At 49.4% G+C, this 18,257-nt stretch overlaps 1 protein-coding gene across 7 annotated transcripts in view; it reads right to left on the bottom strand.

The window, feature by feature from the left end:
• The window catches only part of PBX4 (PBX homeobox 4), a 57,187-nt gene extending 42,793 nt beyond the window's left edge, over positions 1-14,394 (bottom strand). For 4 of the 7 annotated variants that reach the window (XR_002518930.2, XR_002518931.2, XM_009193968.4 and 1 more), the window contains exon 1: positions 13,181-14,394. Coding sequence is in view for 3 of the 7 variants with exons in the window: in XM_009193968.4 (XP_009192232.1) it covers positions 13,181-13,308 (128 nt within the window). In the remaining 4 variants the exon portion in view is untranslated. Of the gene's footprint in view, positions 1-3,378; positions 4,245-8,838; positions 8,864-12,961; positions 13,153-13,180 lie in introns of those variants that run through there. The other 3 variants (XM_009193969.4, XM_009193973.4, XM_021930935.2) reach the window with 3 other exon arrangements.
• Between the last annotated feature and the right edge of the window lie 3,863 nt (positions 14,395-18,257).

Raw genomic sequence — 18,257 nt, 5'->3', positions numbered from 1 at the left:
ATTATCTGGGTGTGGTGGCATGTGCCTGTAGTCCCAGCTGCTAGGGAGGCTGAGGTGGGAGGATCGCTTGAACTCAGGAAGTCAAGGCTACAGTGAGCTGTGATCACACCACTATATTCCAGCCTGGGTGACAGAGTGAGACCCTGTCTCATAAATAAATAAATAAATAAATAAATAAATAAATAAAACAGAGATGGGTTCTCCCTATGTTGTCCAGACTGGTCTCAAACTCTTGGGCTCAAGAAATCCTCCCACTGTGGCCTCACAAAGTGTTAGGATTAAAGGCATGAGCCCCTGTCTGGCCTGGAAACTTAATTTTATTTTATTTTTATTTTTATTTTTATTTTTTTTGAGATGGAGTCTCGCTCTGTCGCCCAGGCTGGAGTGCAGTGGCCGGATCTCAGCTCACTGCAAGCTCCACCTCCTGGGTTTACGTCATTCTCCTGCCTCAGCCTCCCGAGTAGCTGGGACTACAGGCGTCCGCCACCTCGCCCGGCTAGTTTTTTTTTGTTTTGTTTTGTTTTTGTATTTTTTAGTAGAGACGGGGTTTCACCGTGTTAGCCAGGATGGTCTTAATCTTCTGACCTCGTGATCCGCCCGTCTCGGCCTCCCAAAGTGCTGGGATTACAGGCTTGAGCCACCGCGCCCGGCCTGGAAACTTAATTTTAACAATAAGAGGAAAGAAAATGAAGTTGGCTCTTCTGCTTCTGCAAAGGCTCTAAGTTTTTTGTTTTTGTTTTTGTTTTACCAGTTTTCTCCTTATAAAATATTTTACTTTAGATACAGTAGAAAGCACTTTTTAACGCATACAAAGTCATTTCATAGTTTCTGTGGCTTATTAGGAAAAGAAAACAAGTTCCCAAGCTTTGAGCATGTGCTTGAGCTAGCAGCGATCAAGCAGCTGCTGCAAATCAATGAGGTAAAGAGGACTGACTAGTGAGAACTTCCCCAAGGGGATGAAATCACTTACTTGGTAGACATACCCTAAGGAAACCCCCAATGAGTCATGTCCTTGTATAATCCTTTTTCCTTGAGTTCAGGAAGTACCTGTGACTTGCAATGTGCCAAAGGTGATGGTATCATCTCTGCCATGGTTAAGTTGTTATCTAAGACTCCACCTTAGACGACTAGGGAGTCACCCACTGGCACCAGCTGCCATATCATGAGAGCTGGTGGCAGCAACCGCAGGCAGCCTCTAGAGCTGAGAGCAGCCTCAACTGACAGCCAGGAAGAAAGCAGGGACCTTTGTACTTCAACTGCAGGAAGTGAATTCTTCCATCAACCATGCCACACTGGGAGAGAACCCCACGCTCTGGATAGGAACGTAGCCCAGCCAACACCTTGACTGCAGCCCTATGAGACCCTGAGCAGAGGACCTAGCTAAGCTGTGCCCAGAATCCTGACCCAAGGAAACTGTGAGATAATAAATATCTGCTGTTTTAAGCTGCCAGGCTTGCAGTGATTTGTTATAAAGCAATAGAGAGCTGATAATGAGATAGACTGGAAGCCAGAGAATGGGGACTGTGGGGAGAAAAATGGGGTTGGTGCTGGTATGTCTAACAAGTATATGACACATTATGGCCGGGTGCAGGGGCTCATGCCTGTAATCCCACACTTAGGGAGGCTGAAGCAGGTAGATCACCTGAGGTCAGGAGTTCAAAACCAGCCTGGCCACCAGCCTGGCCATCATGGTGAAACCCCGTCTCTACTAAAAATACAAAAATTAGCCAGGCATGGTGGCACACGCTTGTAATCCCACCTGGGAGGCTGAGGCATGACAATCGCTTGAAATCGGGAGGTGGAGGTTTCAGTGAGCCAAGATCGTGCCACTAAACTCCAGCCTGGGCGACATAGCAAGACTCTGTCTCAAAATAAACGAACAAACAAACAAACAAAAACACAAAAAACACAAGTATATGACATATTCTACCAAATCCACATATCTGAATTTTTTTGTTTGTTTTTGAGACAGTCTTGCTCTGTTGCTCAGGCTGGAGTGCAGTGGCATGATCACAGTTCACTGCAACCTCTGTCTCCCAGCTTCAAGTGATTCTCGTGCCTCAGCCTCCCGAGTAGCGGTGATTACAGGTATACGCCACCACGCGTGGCTAATTTTTCTATTTTTAGTAGAGGCGGGGTTTCATCATGTTGGCCAGACTGGCCTGACTTCAAGCGATCCACCCACCTCAGCCTCCCAAAGTACTGGGATTATAGGCGTCAGCCACTGCGCCCGGCCACATATCTGAGTTTTTAAAAATGCTAATATTGAGATAAAATTCCAAAAAAAGGAAGAACAGTAAATCTTTTCAGTTGACTTCCAAAGAGTCTTCTAACCTAAACAAAAACCAGAAAAGCCCAAAACCAAAATTCTGAATATCATTTTTAAACCAATATTCAAAATCTGTAGCAAAACAATTGAGAGTCATATAGAAAATGCCAGAAAGTGAAAGCAAAGAGCTTGATCCCACTTCAACTTCATTTATTCAGTATTTATGGGACAGACATTTATTGTGGAAGAGAACCATATGCTGGTCCTTGTATAAGGGCTAAGGAACATGAAAATGAATAAAAACATAATCCACATTCTGGTATCTACCAACAGGATGTTTTAGCTGATAATTATAGCTGTAATTTACTTTCCCAAATTATGGAACAGTCTGCTTTCCTCAGCAAGGTATCATTTTAAATTACTTGGGAATTTGATTTAAAGATATATTCAGAGATTTCAGTCCCCATGGAATAGAATACTACTTGAAAAAGCCTTCCCGAGAGCAACAATGACTCTAACACCTTAACCAAAGATTGACTAGATTATCCTTGATTATTCTCAGTTCTAGAAGGATTATTTTAGCTGACAAAAGCAGTCAGCAATATTGTACGTCTCCTGGAGACAGATCTAGGTACAAACAAAAATCTAGAAGATATGTTTCCTGCTCTCAAGAAATAAAACTGCGGACCGGGCTCAGTGGCTCATGCCTGTAATCCCAGCACTTTGGGAGGCCGAGGCGGGCGGATCACTTGAGGTCAGGAGATTGAGACCAGCCTGACCAATATGGTGAAACCTCGTCTCTACTAAAAATACAAAAATGAGCCAGGCTGTGGTGGCGAGTGCCTGTAATCCCAGCTACTCAGGAAGATGAGGCAGGAGAATCGCTTGAGCCTGGGAGGCAGAGGTTGCGGTGAGCTAAGATCGTGCCACTGTACTCCTGTCTGGGCAAGTGAGACCCTGCCTCAAAAAAAAAAAAAAAAAAAGAGAGAAAGAAAACTGAACTCCAGCCTGGGCAACAGAGTGAGACTCTGTCTCAAAAACAAAACAAAACAAACCAGTACAAATACCTTAGAAAGGTCAGAATACTTTGCAAAGTACAAAGTACTTACGCTGTACAAGTCTGGAACAAACCGCACTCTTACTCCTCACCTGGCAAGGAGTTCAAAGCCATGCTTGGTAGGACAGCAGCTGAGGCAGGCAGTCACCCCCGAGTCTCCCTTCCAAGGTCACACCCACCACTCATGCCTGATGGAACCGCAATGCATGCCTTCATGCTCCACACCTGCCTTGCATACATGCTTGCACCAAGCCTACAATGCCACACCCACTTTCTTTGCCTAGGCAAAGCCTCAAGTCCAGATCTTGGCCGTCTCCTCAAGGCTCCTTGTCTCCCGCCTGACTTCAGTTAGACTCCGGAGTCATGCACTCTGATTGCCCATGCTCTACAAGCTCTAGTCTTGCTGAAGGGCTAACTCCTCATTGCCCTCTCTGGTCCCCTTGTCACCGCACTCTCCGATGTCTGCCTCTCCAAAAAATGAATCTCTTTTCAGGACTCACTGCTGCATTTCCACGCCCAGCACCAGACCTGGCACAAAATACATGTTTATTGAATAGATGATATTTAATTTGTGATAATGTACTTTTAAAAGTGTCCTGTAAAGCCCGAGTCTGACTGTCTGATCTCCCACGGCACCCAATCAGCTGGGCTCTTCTGAGCAGGAAGCAAGTCAGATTTCAGTGAGTTTTGTAGGATGCCTGGGAAAAGGAGAGGCAGGTGGCAGGCAGTATAGCCCCAGAGTTCAACAGAGCATGCCCAAATCTCCATCCAGCTATGCTCCAGTTATCTGGCCACTTGATTGCTTATTGAGAAACACAGTGAAGAGCCAGGTGCGGTAGCTCACACCTGTAATCCCAGCACTTTGGGAGGCTGAAGTGGGTGGATCACCTGAGGTTGGGGGTTCGACACTAGCCTGAACAACATGAAGAAACCCTGTCTCTACTAAAAATACAAAATTAGCCGGGCGTGGTGGCGCGTGCCTGGATTCCCAGGTACTCGGGAGGCTGAGGCAGAATTGCTTGAACCTGGGAGGTGGAGGTGCGGGGTGAGCAGAGATTGCGCCATTGCACTCCAGCCTGGGTAACAAGAGAGAAACTCCGTCTCAAAATAAATAAATAAATAAATAAATAAAATAAAAAAAATAAAACCAACACAATTCAAGCCAGGCAAAGTGGCTCACACTTGTAATCTCAGCACTTTGGGGAACCCAAGGCAGGATGATCATTTGAGGTCAGGAGTTCGAGACCAGCCTGCCCAACATGGTGAAACCTCGTCTCAACTAAAAATATGAAAATTAGCCAGGTGTGGTGGCACACGCTTGTAATCCTAGCTAATCGGGAGGCTGAGGCATGAGAATCACTTGAACTTGGGAGGTGGAGGTTGCAGTGAGCCAAGATTACACCACTGCACTCCAGCCTGGGTGACAGAGCAAGACTCCGTGTCAAACAACAACAAAAGCCAACACAATTCAACTCTTAGGAAAAGTACACCAAAGACAGCAAGACTCCTCTGGCACTAGACCAAGTCAAGCTAAGCATGTTAACCTAAGAGCATAACTAAAGCCTGCAAACAAGGTAAGAAGAAAGCCTACAAGGCACGAAGTCAACTGGCATCTAATTAACCTCCTTAGGGATAGTGAAAAAGAAAATTTCAAATATGAAATCCTGCTTCCCAGGTTTGGACTGATAGATCCTCTCATGCTAATGCTATCTGGCTCTGGGAAATTCCACATCATAAATTCCCTCTAGAGCCTTTGCATTCTTTGAGTGGGTGTGCAGAAGGCTGCATGCTCACTGACATTCTTTATAACTATGTATGAATATAAGGTTAGAACATACATAAGTATACATACTTTATAAGTATACATGTTCTGACCTTATATTCCTTATTACAAAAGTACCAAGCCTAGGGGAACACATTTCAGGTATCAGTTCATGCCTTGCCTCTTCAGTAAGTTTAAAGGATAGTCAAAATCACTTCATTATCTCCCCTTCATAATAGGAATTTAATCCATATCTCAGCAAAGTCAATCTGCAGAAATATTGGAGGGACTAAGAAAGTTATGCAAATCTCTACTAGTCGAGGTCATATTAGTAAAAATCAAATCAAAAAGAGAAGGCCGGGCACGGTGGCTTGCACCTGTAATCCCAGCACTTTGGGAGGCCGAGGCAGGCAGATCATGAGGTCAGGAGTTGAAGACCAGCCTGGCCAACATGGTGAAACCCCGTCTCTACTGAAAATACAAAAAATAGCCAGGTGTAGTGGCAGGCGCCTATAATCCCAGCTACTCGGGAGGCCGAGGCAGGAGAATCACTTGAACCCAGGGGGCGGAGGCTGCAGTGAGCCGAGATCACGCCACTGCATTCTGGCTCGGGTGACAGAGATTCTGTCTCAAAAAAAAAAAAAGAGAGAAAAGTTCAGAGATATGTTTTCTTCCTAAGAAAAGCTATGCAGGCACTGTTGGGTTGCCTAAAACCAACTTCTAAATACATTTTTGGTTTTAGCTATGCCATCTCACACACCACACTGCTTGCTCCTAAAACATGTATAACAGTAAGCATTCAGAATGGGTGGGATGGCTCATGACTGTAGTCCCAGCATTTTGGGAAGCTGAGGCGGGAGGATAGCTTGAGCCCAGGAGTTCAAGACCAGCCTGGGCAACATAGTGAGACTCTGCATCTACAAAAAAATTTTAAGGCCGGGCACAGTGGCTCATGTCTGTAATCCCTGCACTTTGGGAGGCTGAGGTGCAGGCAGATTACCTGAGGCCAGGAGTTCTAGACCAGCCTGGCCAACATGGTGAAACCATGTCTCTACTAAAAATACAAAAATTAGCCGGGCATGGTGGTGCATACCTGTACGCGCCTGTAATCCCAACTACTCGGGAGGCGAGGGTTGCAGTGAGCTGAGATTGCACCACTGTACCCCAGCGAGGGCGACAGAGCGAGACTGTCTCAAGAAAAAGCAAAACAAAACAAAACAAAACAAAACGCCCAGGTTTGAAGAGACAGCTATATTTTCCTTCTGTAAATAAATGTATGGCAACAAAACATGTTGAGAGGGCCTCATGTCTGAGATGAAAAATTCCTTCTTGCTAAACAGTTGAGTTCAACTGACTGCTGGGGTGATGAAAGGGGTGACTGGCACATTGAGAGTGGGGAGGATCAGAAAGATTTGCAAAAGCCTCACAGGATCAGTTGATCAGAAGAGACAATCTGCTTCCCAGCCCAGGCTGGTAATCTACCAGGCTGCAGGGTTTACTGTGAGGAGCCGCATTTCCTCCAGAGCGGGGGAAGTGGCCCATGTGAGGATGGAAGATTGTTGTCTGGACTTGAGTGAACTTTAAGGCTTTGAGTTCATCTAAAGGCTAGGTCCAAAGAAATGAGGGAGATTTGAAGCTTCCAAATTCTCAAAATAAAAGCCCCAGGGGTCATCCTAACTCAGAAAGAGGCCAGAAACCAGGAACCAGTTACCTAACACCTGTGTTATCAAGCATGAATAATGCCCCCCACCACACTATTTAGTTTCTTTTTTTTTCTCTATCGTTCAGGCTGGAGTGCAGTGGAACGATCTCAGCTCACTGCAACCTCCGTCTCTCGGGTTCAAGTGATTCTCCTGCCTCAGCCTCCCCAGTAGTTGGCACATACTACAGGCGGGTATCACCACACCCAGCTAATTTTTGTATTTTTAGTAGAGACAGGGTTTCTCCATGTTGCCCAGGCTGGTCTCGAACTCCTGAGCTCAGGTGATCCTCCTGCCTCAGCCTCCCAAAGTGCTGGGATTATAGGCGTGAGCCACTGCACCCAGCCTAATTTCTTAGCCTTAAATCAAAAAGAGCTGTCTTTGAAAATGGTAAAGAAGTAACTGGCTGGCCAGGCGCGGTGGCTCATGCCTGTAATCCCAGCACTTTGGGAGGCCGGGGCAGGTGGATCACCTGAGGTCAGGAGTTTGAGACCAGCCTGGCCAACATGGGGAAACCCCGTCTCTACTAAAAAAAATACAAAAATTAGCCGGGTGAAACCCCGTCTCTACTAAAAAAAACACAAAAAGTAGCCAGGTGTGGTGGTGGGTGCCTGTAATCTTAGCTACTCAGGAGGCTGAGGCAGGAGAATCTCTCGAACCCAGGAGGCGGAAGTTGTAGTGAGCTGAGATCGCGCCACTGCACTCCAGCCTGGGTGACAGAGGGAGACTTCATCTGAAAAAAAAAAAAAAAAAAAAAAAAAGGAAGTAACTGGCTGCATTCCATTCTAAATCTAAAGCCTATCTAGGGAAACTAGAATCTCAGGAGATTGCTACAAGGAAAATACAGCAGCCTTGAGGCTGTGCTGGGCCTGAGGAAGGCCACATCTGAGCAGAGTTCACCCCTTAAGCAGTAATATCCCAGTCTGGAAAGTACAAAAGTAGCTTCCAGGACACACCCAAAGCTCTGCCTCTGTGGTGACATTCCTGGGTGTGTCAAATTCATCTTCCCCCTTTCCCAACTCCTACTAATCCCTCTAGAATCTCCTCAGTGTCATGAAACTGTCCTGAATGCAAAGTGCTAGGCATTGATCCTGGCTCTGGGAACACAAAGTATAATGAAGCCACTGCTCTCCGACTAGCCTAACAGACAGGGCACCACGGAAGGCACCCTCTCCGGGCACAGCTCTTCTGTGCGAGCAATTACCTCTACACAGCACATTCCTGTTATAACAATTATTTACAAATTGGTCTCCCACACACCCTACTTCTCAATGAGCGCCAAGAAGGCAGAGAACATCTTAGCCATCTTGTTTCTCTAGCACCTGGTACAATGCTCCAAAAAGAATAAAAATACTGGTTCACATCTGTCATTCCAGCACTTTGGGAGGCCGAGGTGGGTGGATCACTTGAGCTCAGGAGTTCAAGACCAGCCTGGACAACATGGTGAAAACTCATCTCTACAAAAAATACAAAAATTAGCCAGCCATTGGTGGTTTGAGGCTGTAGTCCCAGCAACTTGGGAGACTGAGGCTGGAGAATCACTTGAACCTGGGAAGCAGAGGTTTCAGCAAGCTAAGATCGCACCACAGCACTCCAGCCTAGGTGACAGAATAAGACCCTGTCTCAAAAGAAAAAAAAAAAAAAAAAAAAACCACGGCTGGGCGCAGTGGCTCATGCCTGTAATCCCAGCACTTTGAGAGGCCAAAGCAGGCAGATCATCTGAGGTAGGGAGTTCGACACCAGCCTGGCCAATACGGTGAAACCCCATCTCTACTTAAAACACGAAAAATTAGCCGGGTGTGGCGGTGCACACCTATAATCCCAGCTACTCGGGAAACTCAGACGGGAGAATCACTTGAACCCAGGAGGCAGAGGTTGCTCACTAGCCAAGATCGTGCCACTGCACTCCAGCCTGGACAACAGAGTGAGAGACTCTGTTTCAAAAAAAAAAACCAACAAAACACACACACAAAAACAGCCAAACAAACAAAAACAAACAAACAAAAAACCACAATGAAAACAGTTGGAGGGGCCAGGCGCAGCGACTCACGTCTGAAATCCTCGACCTTTGGGAGGTTGAGGTGGGAAGATTTCTTAAACTCAGGAGTTTGAGACCAGCCTGGCCAACATAGGGAGACCTAAAAAAATAGAAAGATTAGTCCAGGCATGGTGGCTCATGACTGTAATCCCAGCACTTTGGGAGGCCGAGGTTGGTGGATCATTTGAGGTCAGGAGTTCAAGACCACCCTGGCCAACATGGTGAAACTCCGTCTCTACTAAAAATACAAAAAAAAATTAGCTGGGCGGTAGTGGCACATGCCTGTAATCCCAGCTACTCAGGAGGCTGAGGCAGGAGAATTGCTTGAGCCTGGGAGGCAGAGGTTGCAGTGAGCTGAGATTGCACCACTGCACTCCAGTCTGGGTGACAGACTGAGATCCCGTCTCAAAAAAAACAGAAAAATTAGCCAGGCGTGGTGGCACAGGCCTGTGGTCGCAGCTACTCAAGAAGCTGAGGTGTGAAGATTGCTTGGGCCCAGAAGGTTGAGGCTGCAGTGAGCCATGATCGCACTATTGCACTCTAGCCTGGGTGACAGAGCGCGACCTTGTATCACACACACACACACACAAAGAAAGCCAAATAGTTGTATGGTGACAAGGACTCTAACTTCTCAAATAGAGCATCCGAAACTACAAAAAGAGTCAACATTCCCCGAGAAGCAAAGGAAAGAAAGTTTGAAGAACAAATTTACTTTCTATCCCCAAACCATGAACTTGAGAGCAGGGAGAACTTGAGAGTTCTGTCAGAACCGAGTTCAATACCCAGATATTGTTTTGTTTTGTTTTTTTTTTTTTGAGACGGAGTCTCGCTCTGTCGCCCAGGCTGGAGTGCAGTGGCCAGATCTCAGCTCACTGCAAACTCCGCCTCTCGGGTTCACGCCATTCTCCTGCCTCAGCCTCCCGAGTAGCTGAGACTACAGGCGCCCGCCACCTCGCCTGGCTAGTTTTTTGTATTTTTTTAATAGAGACGGGGTTTCACCATGTTAGCCAGGATGGTCTCAATCTCCTGACCTCACCATTCGCCCGTCTCGGCCTCCCAAAGTGCTGGGATTACAGGCTTGAGCCACCGCGCCCGGCTCAGTACCCAGATATTGTAAAGGTCCGATAAATATTGGCCAAATTTGTTAAAAATTCACTGAAGAACAGGCCAGGCACAGTAGTTCACGCCTGTAATCCCAGCACTTTGGGAGGCTGAGACGGGCAGATCACCTAAGGTAGGAATTTGTGACCAGCCTGGCCAACTTGGTGATATCCCGTCTCTACTAAAAATACAAAATTAGCGGGGCGCGGTGGCTCACGCCTGTAATCTCAGCACTTTGGGAGGCCGAGGCGAGCGGATCATGAGGTCAGGAGATTGAGACCATCCTGGCTGACACGGTGAAACCCCGTCTCTAATTTAAAAAAAAAAAATACAAAAAATTAGCCGGGCGTGATGGCAGGCACCTGTAGTCCCAGCTACTCGGGAGGCTGAGGCAGGAGAATGGCGTGAACCTGGGAGGCGGAGCTTGCAGTGAGCCGAGACAGCACCACCGCACTCCAGCCTGGGCTACAAAGCAAGACTCCGTCTCAAAAAAAAAAAAAAAAAAAAAAATTAGCCAGGCATGGGGGCACGTGCCTGTAATCCCAGCTACTCAGGAAGCTGAGGGAGGAGAATTGCTTGAACCCAGGAGGCAGAGGTTGCAGTGAGCCAAGATCGCGCCACTGCACTCCAGCCTGGGCAATAGTGTGAGAGTCCGTCACACACACACACAAAATTCATTGAAGAACAAATGCAAGCATTATCCACCTTTTACTCTACCTCTTCCTTCCTAGTACTGCTCTTTACTTGGCTTTGTAACCCCTCCCCACTACAGGGCTCTAGTGGGTACACAGTCCACACCACCAGACCCTAGTCCCATACTCAGAGACCGTCCTTCACCTTACAACAGTCCCCATTCAACAAGGCCTCATCCTCCAAAAGGACTTCAGTCCTTTCCTTTCTTTTTCTCTAATAATCACTGCAGGACCCAGACACGGTGGGCTGCCCTGTGAAGCAGATTCTACAGATTCTGGCTGGCTGACAAGTGGTGAGTGGAGGTAAACGGGATGGGAGGTCTTAAAACGCCATTATTTTTCCCCATTGCAACTGGAATAAATAGTCCAAACTCTCTACTGATTGTTACCCAGATAACAAAAACAAAACTCTTTTTTTATTGAGACAGAGTCTCACTCTGTCGCCTAGGTTGGAGTGCAGGGGCACTTGAACCCAGGCGCCTCCTGGGTTCAAATGATTCTCCTGCCTCAGCTTCCCAAGTAGCTGGGACCATAGACATGCACCATCATGTCTGACAAATTTTCATATTTTTAGTAGAGACGAGGTTTTGCCATGTTGGCCAGGCTGGTCTCGAACTCTTGACCTCAGGTGATCTGCCTACCTTGGCCTCCCAAAGTGCAAGGATTACAGGCATCAGTCACTGTGCCTGGCTGAAAAAACAAAACTCTTTACTGAGACTCGTAGGCCCCATGTAATTGGGTTCTAGCCTCCCTTTATTATCACTATTTTTTTGTTGTTGTTCAGATAGAATCCTGTTCTGTCACCCAGGCTGGAGTGCAGTGGTGTGATCTCGGCTCACTGCAACCTCCTCCTCCCAGGCTCAAGTGATTCTCCTGCCTCAGCCTCCCAGGTAGTTGGGATTATAGGCGTGCACCACTATACCCGGCTAATTTTTGTATTTTTAGTAGAGACTGGGTTTCACCATGTTGGTCAGGTTGGTCTTGAACTCCTGACCTCGTGATCCACCCGCCTCGGCCTCTCAAAGTGTTGGGATTACAGGCGTGAGCCACCGTACCTGGCCTCCCTTTAAGCTCAACTCTTTCCCTCCCTGGCTAGGAACTTTCTCTTCCAAGCCAGGCTCCGCTTTTTACATCCTCTTTCCTACCTCAGGGCCTCTGAAGCTGCTATCCTCTCCACAGATGTTCTTCTCCACCTGGCTTCCTACAGCATGCAACCTCTATCCCTACAGCTTTTATTGCCATTTATTTTATTTTTTTCTTTTCTCAGATTGGTGCAGGGAGGTCTCACTATGTTGCCCAGGCTGGTCTCAAACTCCTGGACTCAAGTGATCCTCCCACTGGTAGGCAGCTGGGATTACCTACCCATGCCTGGCTTATACTTTTTTGCTTTTGTTTGAGATATTGTCTAGCTCTGTCACCCAGGCTGGAGTGCAATGGCTTGATTCGGCTCACTGCTGCCTCAGCCTCCTAAGTAGCTGGGACTACAGGCTTGTGTCACACCTAACTAATTTTTTAGTTTTATTTTTGTAGAGACGAGGTCTTACTACATGGTTCAGGTTGGTCTCGAACTCCTGAGCTCAAGCAATCCTCCTGCCTCAGCCTCCTAAAGTGCTGTGATTACAGATGTGAGCCAATCCACCCAGTCCGTATTTTTTGCTATTTACTTTCCCTCCCCTAAATCATGAACTCGAGAGCAGGGACTGTAAACACCCGGTTCCCTATGCAGTTACTGTAGGGATTCAATAAAAATTTGCTGAATTCATTAAAAAGAAAATAGGTCTTCCATCTCCACCCACTCCACTAACCCTTTTCCCAAAAGTTCTGGATTGTTCCCACACCAAGTTACCCCAATTCAATTCTTCAGTCTCCTGCAGAGACATTCCTGAGTCCCATTCCCCACCACTCACTCTCCATCATCTGTCCTGGAAACTTCCCACCCACAAGCCGGGCTCGGTGGCTGGGGCCTGTAATCCCAGCACTTTGGGAGGCCGAGGCGGAATAACTGCTTGAGCCCAGGAGTTCAAGCAACTATAGTGAGACCCCCTGTCTCTACAAAATATACAAAAAAATTAGTCGGGCGTGGTGGCACGTGCACCTGTGGTCCCAGCTACTCAGGAGGCTGAGGCAGGAGGATCAACTGAGCCGGGGAGGTGGAGGCTGCAGTGAGCCATGATCACGCCACTGCACTCTAGCCTGGGCGACAGAGCGAGACGGTGTCAAACAACAACAAAAAACTTCTCACCTGCAGAAGTCCCATTAACGTACTCATTTAGTCATTCACTCGTCAAAAGTACCCTACGTGCCCATTTCTCAGCCCTACTCCCTAAACTCAACATTCTCACCCCAAGATGAACTGCTTAAAATCCTTCACGCCACTGCTCAGCCCCATAAGGCCCGTCCAGCCCGTTCCCTTTGAACCCCATATATCCCTTCGTCCTCGGGACCCCCCTCCAGCCCTCCTCAAGCGTCTCTCGTCAGTCTGCCCTCCCCGCTCTGTCCCCTCTGTCCGCCAGCCTCACTGCCACGACCCTGCGTGGCCCCGCCGCCCCCGCGGGCAGCACCTGGCCTGCGCCTCGTCCAGGCTTTGGTCGGTGACGGCCATGATCTGCTGCAGGACGTCGCTCGTGTCGGGCCGCCGCGGGCGGCGCGGGGCGGGGGGCGATGGCGCGGGGCGCTGCGTGGCGGCCATGAGCGGCAGGGCCAGGCGGGCGCTGTGAAGGAGCCGTTGAGCCTGGAGCACTAGCACGCGAGCCGCAGCCAACCGCCGCTGCCTGAGCTCCACCCCAGCCAGCGCTCGCGCCTAAGCCACGCCCACCGCCGCTGCCGCCAGCCAACCCGTGTATTGCACTGCCTACAGACACGCCCCTTCATCGCCGTCAGCCAACCGGCGCCACGCACCGCCCCGGGAGACGCCCCGAACTTCCCTCACCCCGAGCTTGGACTCGGTTAGCGGTTGCCGAGGCAACGGCACTTCTCACAAGCGCCCTCCTCCAGCCTGAGACAGGGCAGCGCTGGCTCCGCTCCAGCCAGAGGCCCCCATCCCTCACAACTCCCGCGGTGCACGCCTCCTTCAGCCCCACTCATCTCCTCAGAGTTCCTGCTCCTCGTCAGAGCCCCCTGCTCCTCCTCAAAGCCCTCGGTCCTCAGAGACCCTCACTCCCCAGAGCACCCCAACTCTTCCTTCAAGCCACCCTCTCCTCCTCAGAACCCCACACCTCTTATAGCTTGATCGACAGCCCCCATTCATTTCCAGAAGCCCCAAGCCCCAGACCCCTGCTCAGTCCCTCTAATGCTCCCTGCAGCCTCAGCCCCATCAGGTGGGCCACTGGGGCCCCTGGCTCTTCCTCTAGAGCTTTCCACGCCCCCTTCACCCGGCCAAGGGGGAGCACAGGTGTGCGTGGTTGATGGCAACAAGAAGGTCAGAACGCAGCGCTTTTCTTCACTGAAGAAATCAATTCCAGTCACCTTTCAAGGTCCAGCTAAAGAGTGACCTCGCTTGTTTACGCAGTCTACAGTTCTGGGCATAGAAAATGCTACCACGTGGTTACCGAATGAAGGAAGGAGGTTTACTGAGAGCCTCCCCTGCAGTGCGCCCCAAATCAGAGCGAATCCTCACATCTTTGTTTCTAGCCCTTAGGACACAGCATCAGAGGTTCCTAGTGCACAAGAAAAGGAACTGGGCGGTGGCTCACGCCTGTAATCTAGCACTTTGGATGGCGGAGGCGGGAGGATCACTTGAGCATGGGAGTTTGAGATCAGTTTGGGCAACATAGTGAGACCCTGTGGTGGTGCACGCCTGTGGTCCCAGCTACTTGGGACTTGAGAGGCTGCAGTGAAAGGATCACTTGGGCCCGCGAATTTGAGGCTGCAGTGAGCCATGATTGTACCACTGCACTCCAGCCTGGTTGACAGAGACCAGGTCTCAAAAAAAAAAAAAAAAAAAAAAAAAAAAAGGAATGGACTGGACATGAATCGCTTCTCCAAAGTCACAGAACCTCCCGGAGCCTATTTGCTATGAGGACAGGCTCCAGATGTGGGCTCAGTAAAAGGTCCTTAGCCTGCTGGCTGGGAACCCTTCCAGGGCGGGGCCCATGTTCTCTCCATTGCTGCTGGGGAGGAAATTCAAACACCATCTGGAATGGCTGGATTGGAGAGCGTCCGGAGACTCCAAAGGGGACGGTAGGGAGTGAAAATGAAAGACATGGACTGAGTGTCTGGACAATAGGGAAAGCTCTGTGATGAAGGAAACCACCGACACTTGGCTGCAATGACAGGAAGTAATAGATTGCATGGGAGCCATGGAGACCAGTGCCTGTTCAAAAGGTCACCCGCAAGCACAGCACTGCCCAGGAGGCCTGAACAGTAGTGGCCTTCAGGCTGGGTGCAGTGGCTAACACCCATGACCCCAACACTTTGGGAGTCTGAGGTGGGAGATTACTTGAGCCCAGGAGTTCGAGACCAGTCTGGGGAACATAGTGAGACCCCATCTCTACAAAAATAAAAATTAAAAAATTAGCTAAATTAGCTGGTCATGGTCCCAGCTACTTGGGAGGCTGAGGCGGGAGGATAAGTTGGGCCCAGGAGGTTAAGGCTACAGTGAGCTATGTTTATGCCACTGCACTCCAGCCTGGATGAGAGAGCAAAACCCTGCCCCCAACCCCAACAAGGTAGTACCTTCAGAGAACTTGGAGGGCTGTGGGCACTGGAAGCTTCAGGAACCAGCAGAGGCACAAATTTGAAGCCGGCCAGGTGCTGTGGCTCAAGCCTGTAATCCCAGCACTTTGGGAGGCCGAGACGAGCGGATCACGAGGCCAGGAGATCGAGACCATCCTGGCTAACACGGTGAAACCCTGTCTCTACTAAAAAAACACAAAAAACTAGCCGGGCGAGGGGGCGGGCGCCTGTAGTCCCAGCTACTTGGGAGGCTGAGGCAGGAGAATGGCGTGAACCCAGGAGGCGGAGCTTGCAGTGAGCTGAGATCCGGCCACTGCACTCCAGCCTGGGCGACAGAGCGAGACTCTGTCTCCAAAAAAAAAACAAAAACAAAAACAAAAAGAAAATTTGAAGCCACTTGGTAGAGAGGGGAGATCGACAAGAGGAAATGGTACAAGGTCTTGAAGGAGACCCACGGGGTGCAGGTTAAAACCTGGAGGAGCTGATGTGAACAGCCAGCTCAGAGAGCCTGAGATAGAGTTGCCTTTTTTTTCTTTCTTTCTTTTTTTTTTTTTTTTGTTGAGACAGAAGTCTTACTCTGTCGCCTAGGCTGGAGTGCAGTGGACCTCCGCCTCCCGGGTTCAAGCAATTCTCCTGCCTCAGCCTCCTGAGTAGCTTACAGGCACCCGCCACCACGCCTGGCTAATTTTTGTATTTTTAGTAGAAATGAGGTTTCACCATGTTGGCCAGGCTAGTTTCAAACTTCTGACCTCAGGTGATCAGCCTGCCGCGGCTTCCCAAAGTGCTGGGATTACAGGCATGAGCCACCTTGCCCGTCCCATAGTTGCCTTTTGGAGGTCATCAGGGGTTTCTACTGCATAGAAATTAGTTGGCAGCCTTGGTACTCAAAGTGCCCGGCCAGGCCCAGTTAATAGAGAAGGACCTGGGAGTTTTGGGTTCTTTGACAATGCGTATTTTAGTGGTTTAAGAATTTGGTACAGGTGGCCGGGTGCGGTGGCTCATGTGTGAGTGACCTGGGTTCAAATTCTAGCTGTTATTCAGCATGGGACTCAAAAGTAGGGACATAACCCCACCTCCTCACTGGTGAGGTGGGAGCAGAGAATGAGATCCTGGCACACACTGTGCCTTGGAGGGGGCTTCCCTGAGCATCTCAGAGGGGGATGCATCACGGGTCTGGCACTCATGGGTTGGGTGCTATGGGGTGAGGTAGAGAAAGCCCAGCTGAGCTTGGGACCAACTCTGGGCTTTGTGGGAATCTGAAGTCCCTTTCCCAGGGGCCTCTCTGGTCCCTCGGGGAATGTATATGCCCTCTCCAAGCTGTGTTAACCATGGGCCAGAACACAACATGTCTGAGTCAGTGTTCTCACATAAAAATCAATAAGACTGGCCAGGCATGGTGACTCACACCTGTAATCCCAGCACTTTGGGAGGCCAAAGCGGGCAGATCACGAGGTCAGGGGTTCAAGACCAGCCTGGCCAATATGGTGAAATCCCATCTCTACTAAAATACAAAAAATTAGCCAGGCATGGTGGTGCATGCCTGTAGTCCCAGGTATTTGGGAGGCTGAGACAGGAGAATCGCTCGAACCTCGGGTGGGCGGAGGTTGCAGTGAGCTGAGATCATGCAAGACTCTGTCTCAAAAAAAAAAAAAAAAAGGCCAGGCACGGTGGCTCATGCCTATAATCCCAGCACTTTGGGAGGTTGAGGTGGGCGAACCACCTGAGGTCAGGAGTTTGAGACCAGCCTGGCCAACATGGTGAAACCCCATCTCTACAAAAGTACAAAAAATTAGCCAGGCATGATGGTGGGTGCCTGTAATCCCGGCTACTTGGGAGGCTAAGGTGGAAGAATCACTTGAACCTGGGAGGTGGAGGTTGCAGTGAGCCTAGATCGTGTCATTGCACTCCAGCTTGGGCGAGGGAGAACAAGACTCTGTCTCCAAAAAAAAAAAAAAAAAGCCTGGTGCGGTGGCTCACACTTGTAATCCCAGCACTTTGGGAGGCTAAGGCCAGTGGATCACGCGGTCAGGAGGCCTGGCCAATATGGTGAAACACCATCTCTACTAAAAATACAAAAATTAGCCCGGGGCATGGTGGTGCGCACCTGTAGTCCCAGCTACTCTGGAGGCTGAGGCAGAAGAATTGCTTGAACCCAGGAGGTGGAGGTTGCAGTGGGCCAAGATAGGGCCATAAGATGCAGGTGATTAAATAATAAGGAATCTAAGGCTGGGCATGGTGGCTCACAGCTGTAATCCCAGCACTTTGGGAGGCTGAGGTGGCAGATTACCTGAGGTCAGGAGTTCAAGACCAGCCTGGCCAACATGGTGAAACCGTGAAACCCCATCTCTACTAAAAATAAAAATTAGCTGGGTGTGGTGGGCGCCTGTAATCCCAGCTACTCGGGAGGCTGATGCAGGAGAATCACTTGAACCTGGAAGGCAGAGGTTGCAGTGAGCCGAGATTGCGCCATTGCACTCCAGCCTGGGCAACAGAGCAAGACTCTGCCTCAAAAAAAAAAAAAAAAAAAAATGCCCAGCACAGTGGCTCATGCTTGTAATCCCAGCACTTTGAGAGGCCGAGGAGGGTGGATCACGAGGTCGGGAGTTCAAGACCAGCCTGGCCAAGACAGTGAAACCCCGTCTCTACCAAAAATACAAAAATTAGCCAGGCACAGTGGCAGGCACCTGTAATCCCAGCTACTCAGGAGGCTGAGGCAGGAGAATCGCTTGAACCTGGGGGGCAGAGGTTGCAGTGAGCCGAGATCGCACACTGCACTCCAGCCTGGAGGACAGAGTCACACTCCGTCTCAAAAAAAATTTTTTTAAATCACCTAAAGTGCTTACCAGTGTGCCAGGCACATCAGAGGAGCTTGAGAAATGGTAATGCTCAAATCCTGCATCCCACTACCTGAACCCTACAACCTGTGGCTGGAAGTGTGAATGCAGGTCATGGGCAATGGGATAG

This window comes from Papio anubis, chromosome 20 (assembly GCF_008728515.1).
Source record: "Papio anubis isolate 15944 chromosome 20, Panubis1.0, whole genome shotgun sequence".
NCBI lineage: Eukaryota > Metazoa > Chordata > Mammalia > Primates > Cercopithecidae > Papio > Papio anubis.
The sequence above is the reverse complement of the archived record's forward strand: the minus strand, read 5'-3'. Positions and strand labels throughout refer to the sequence as shown.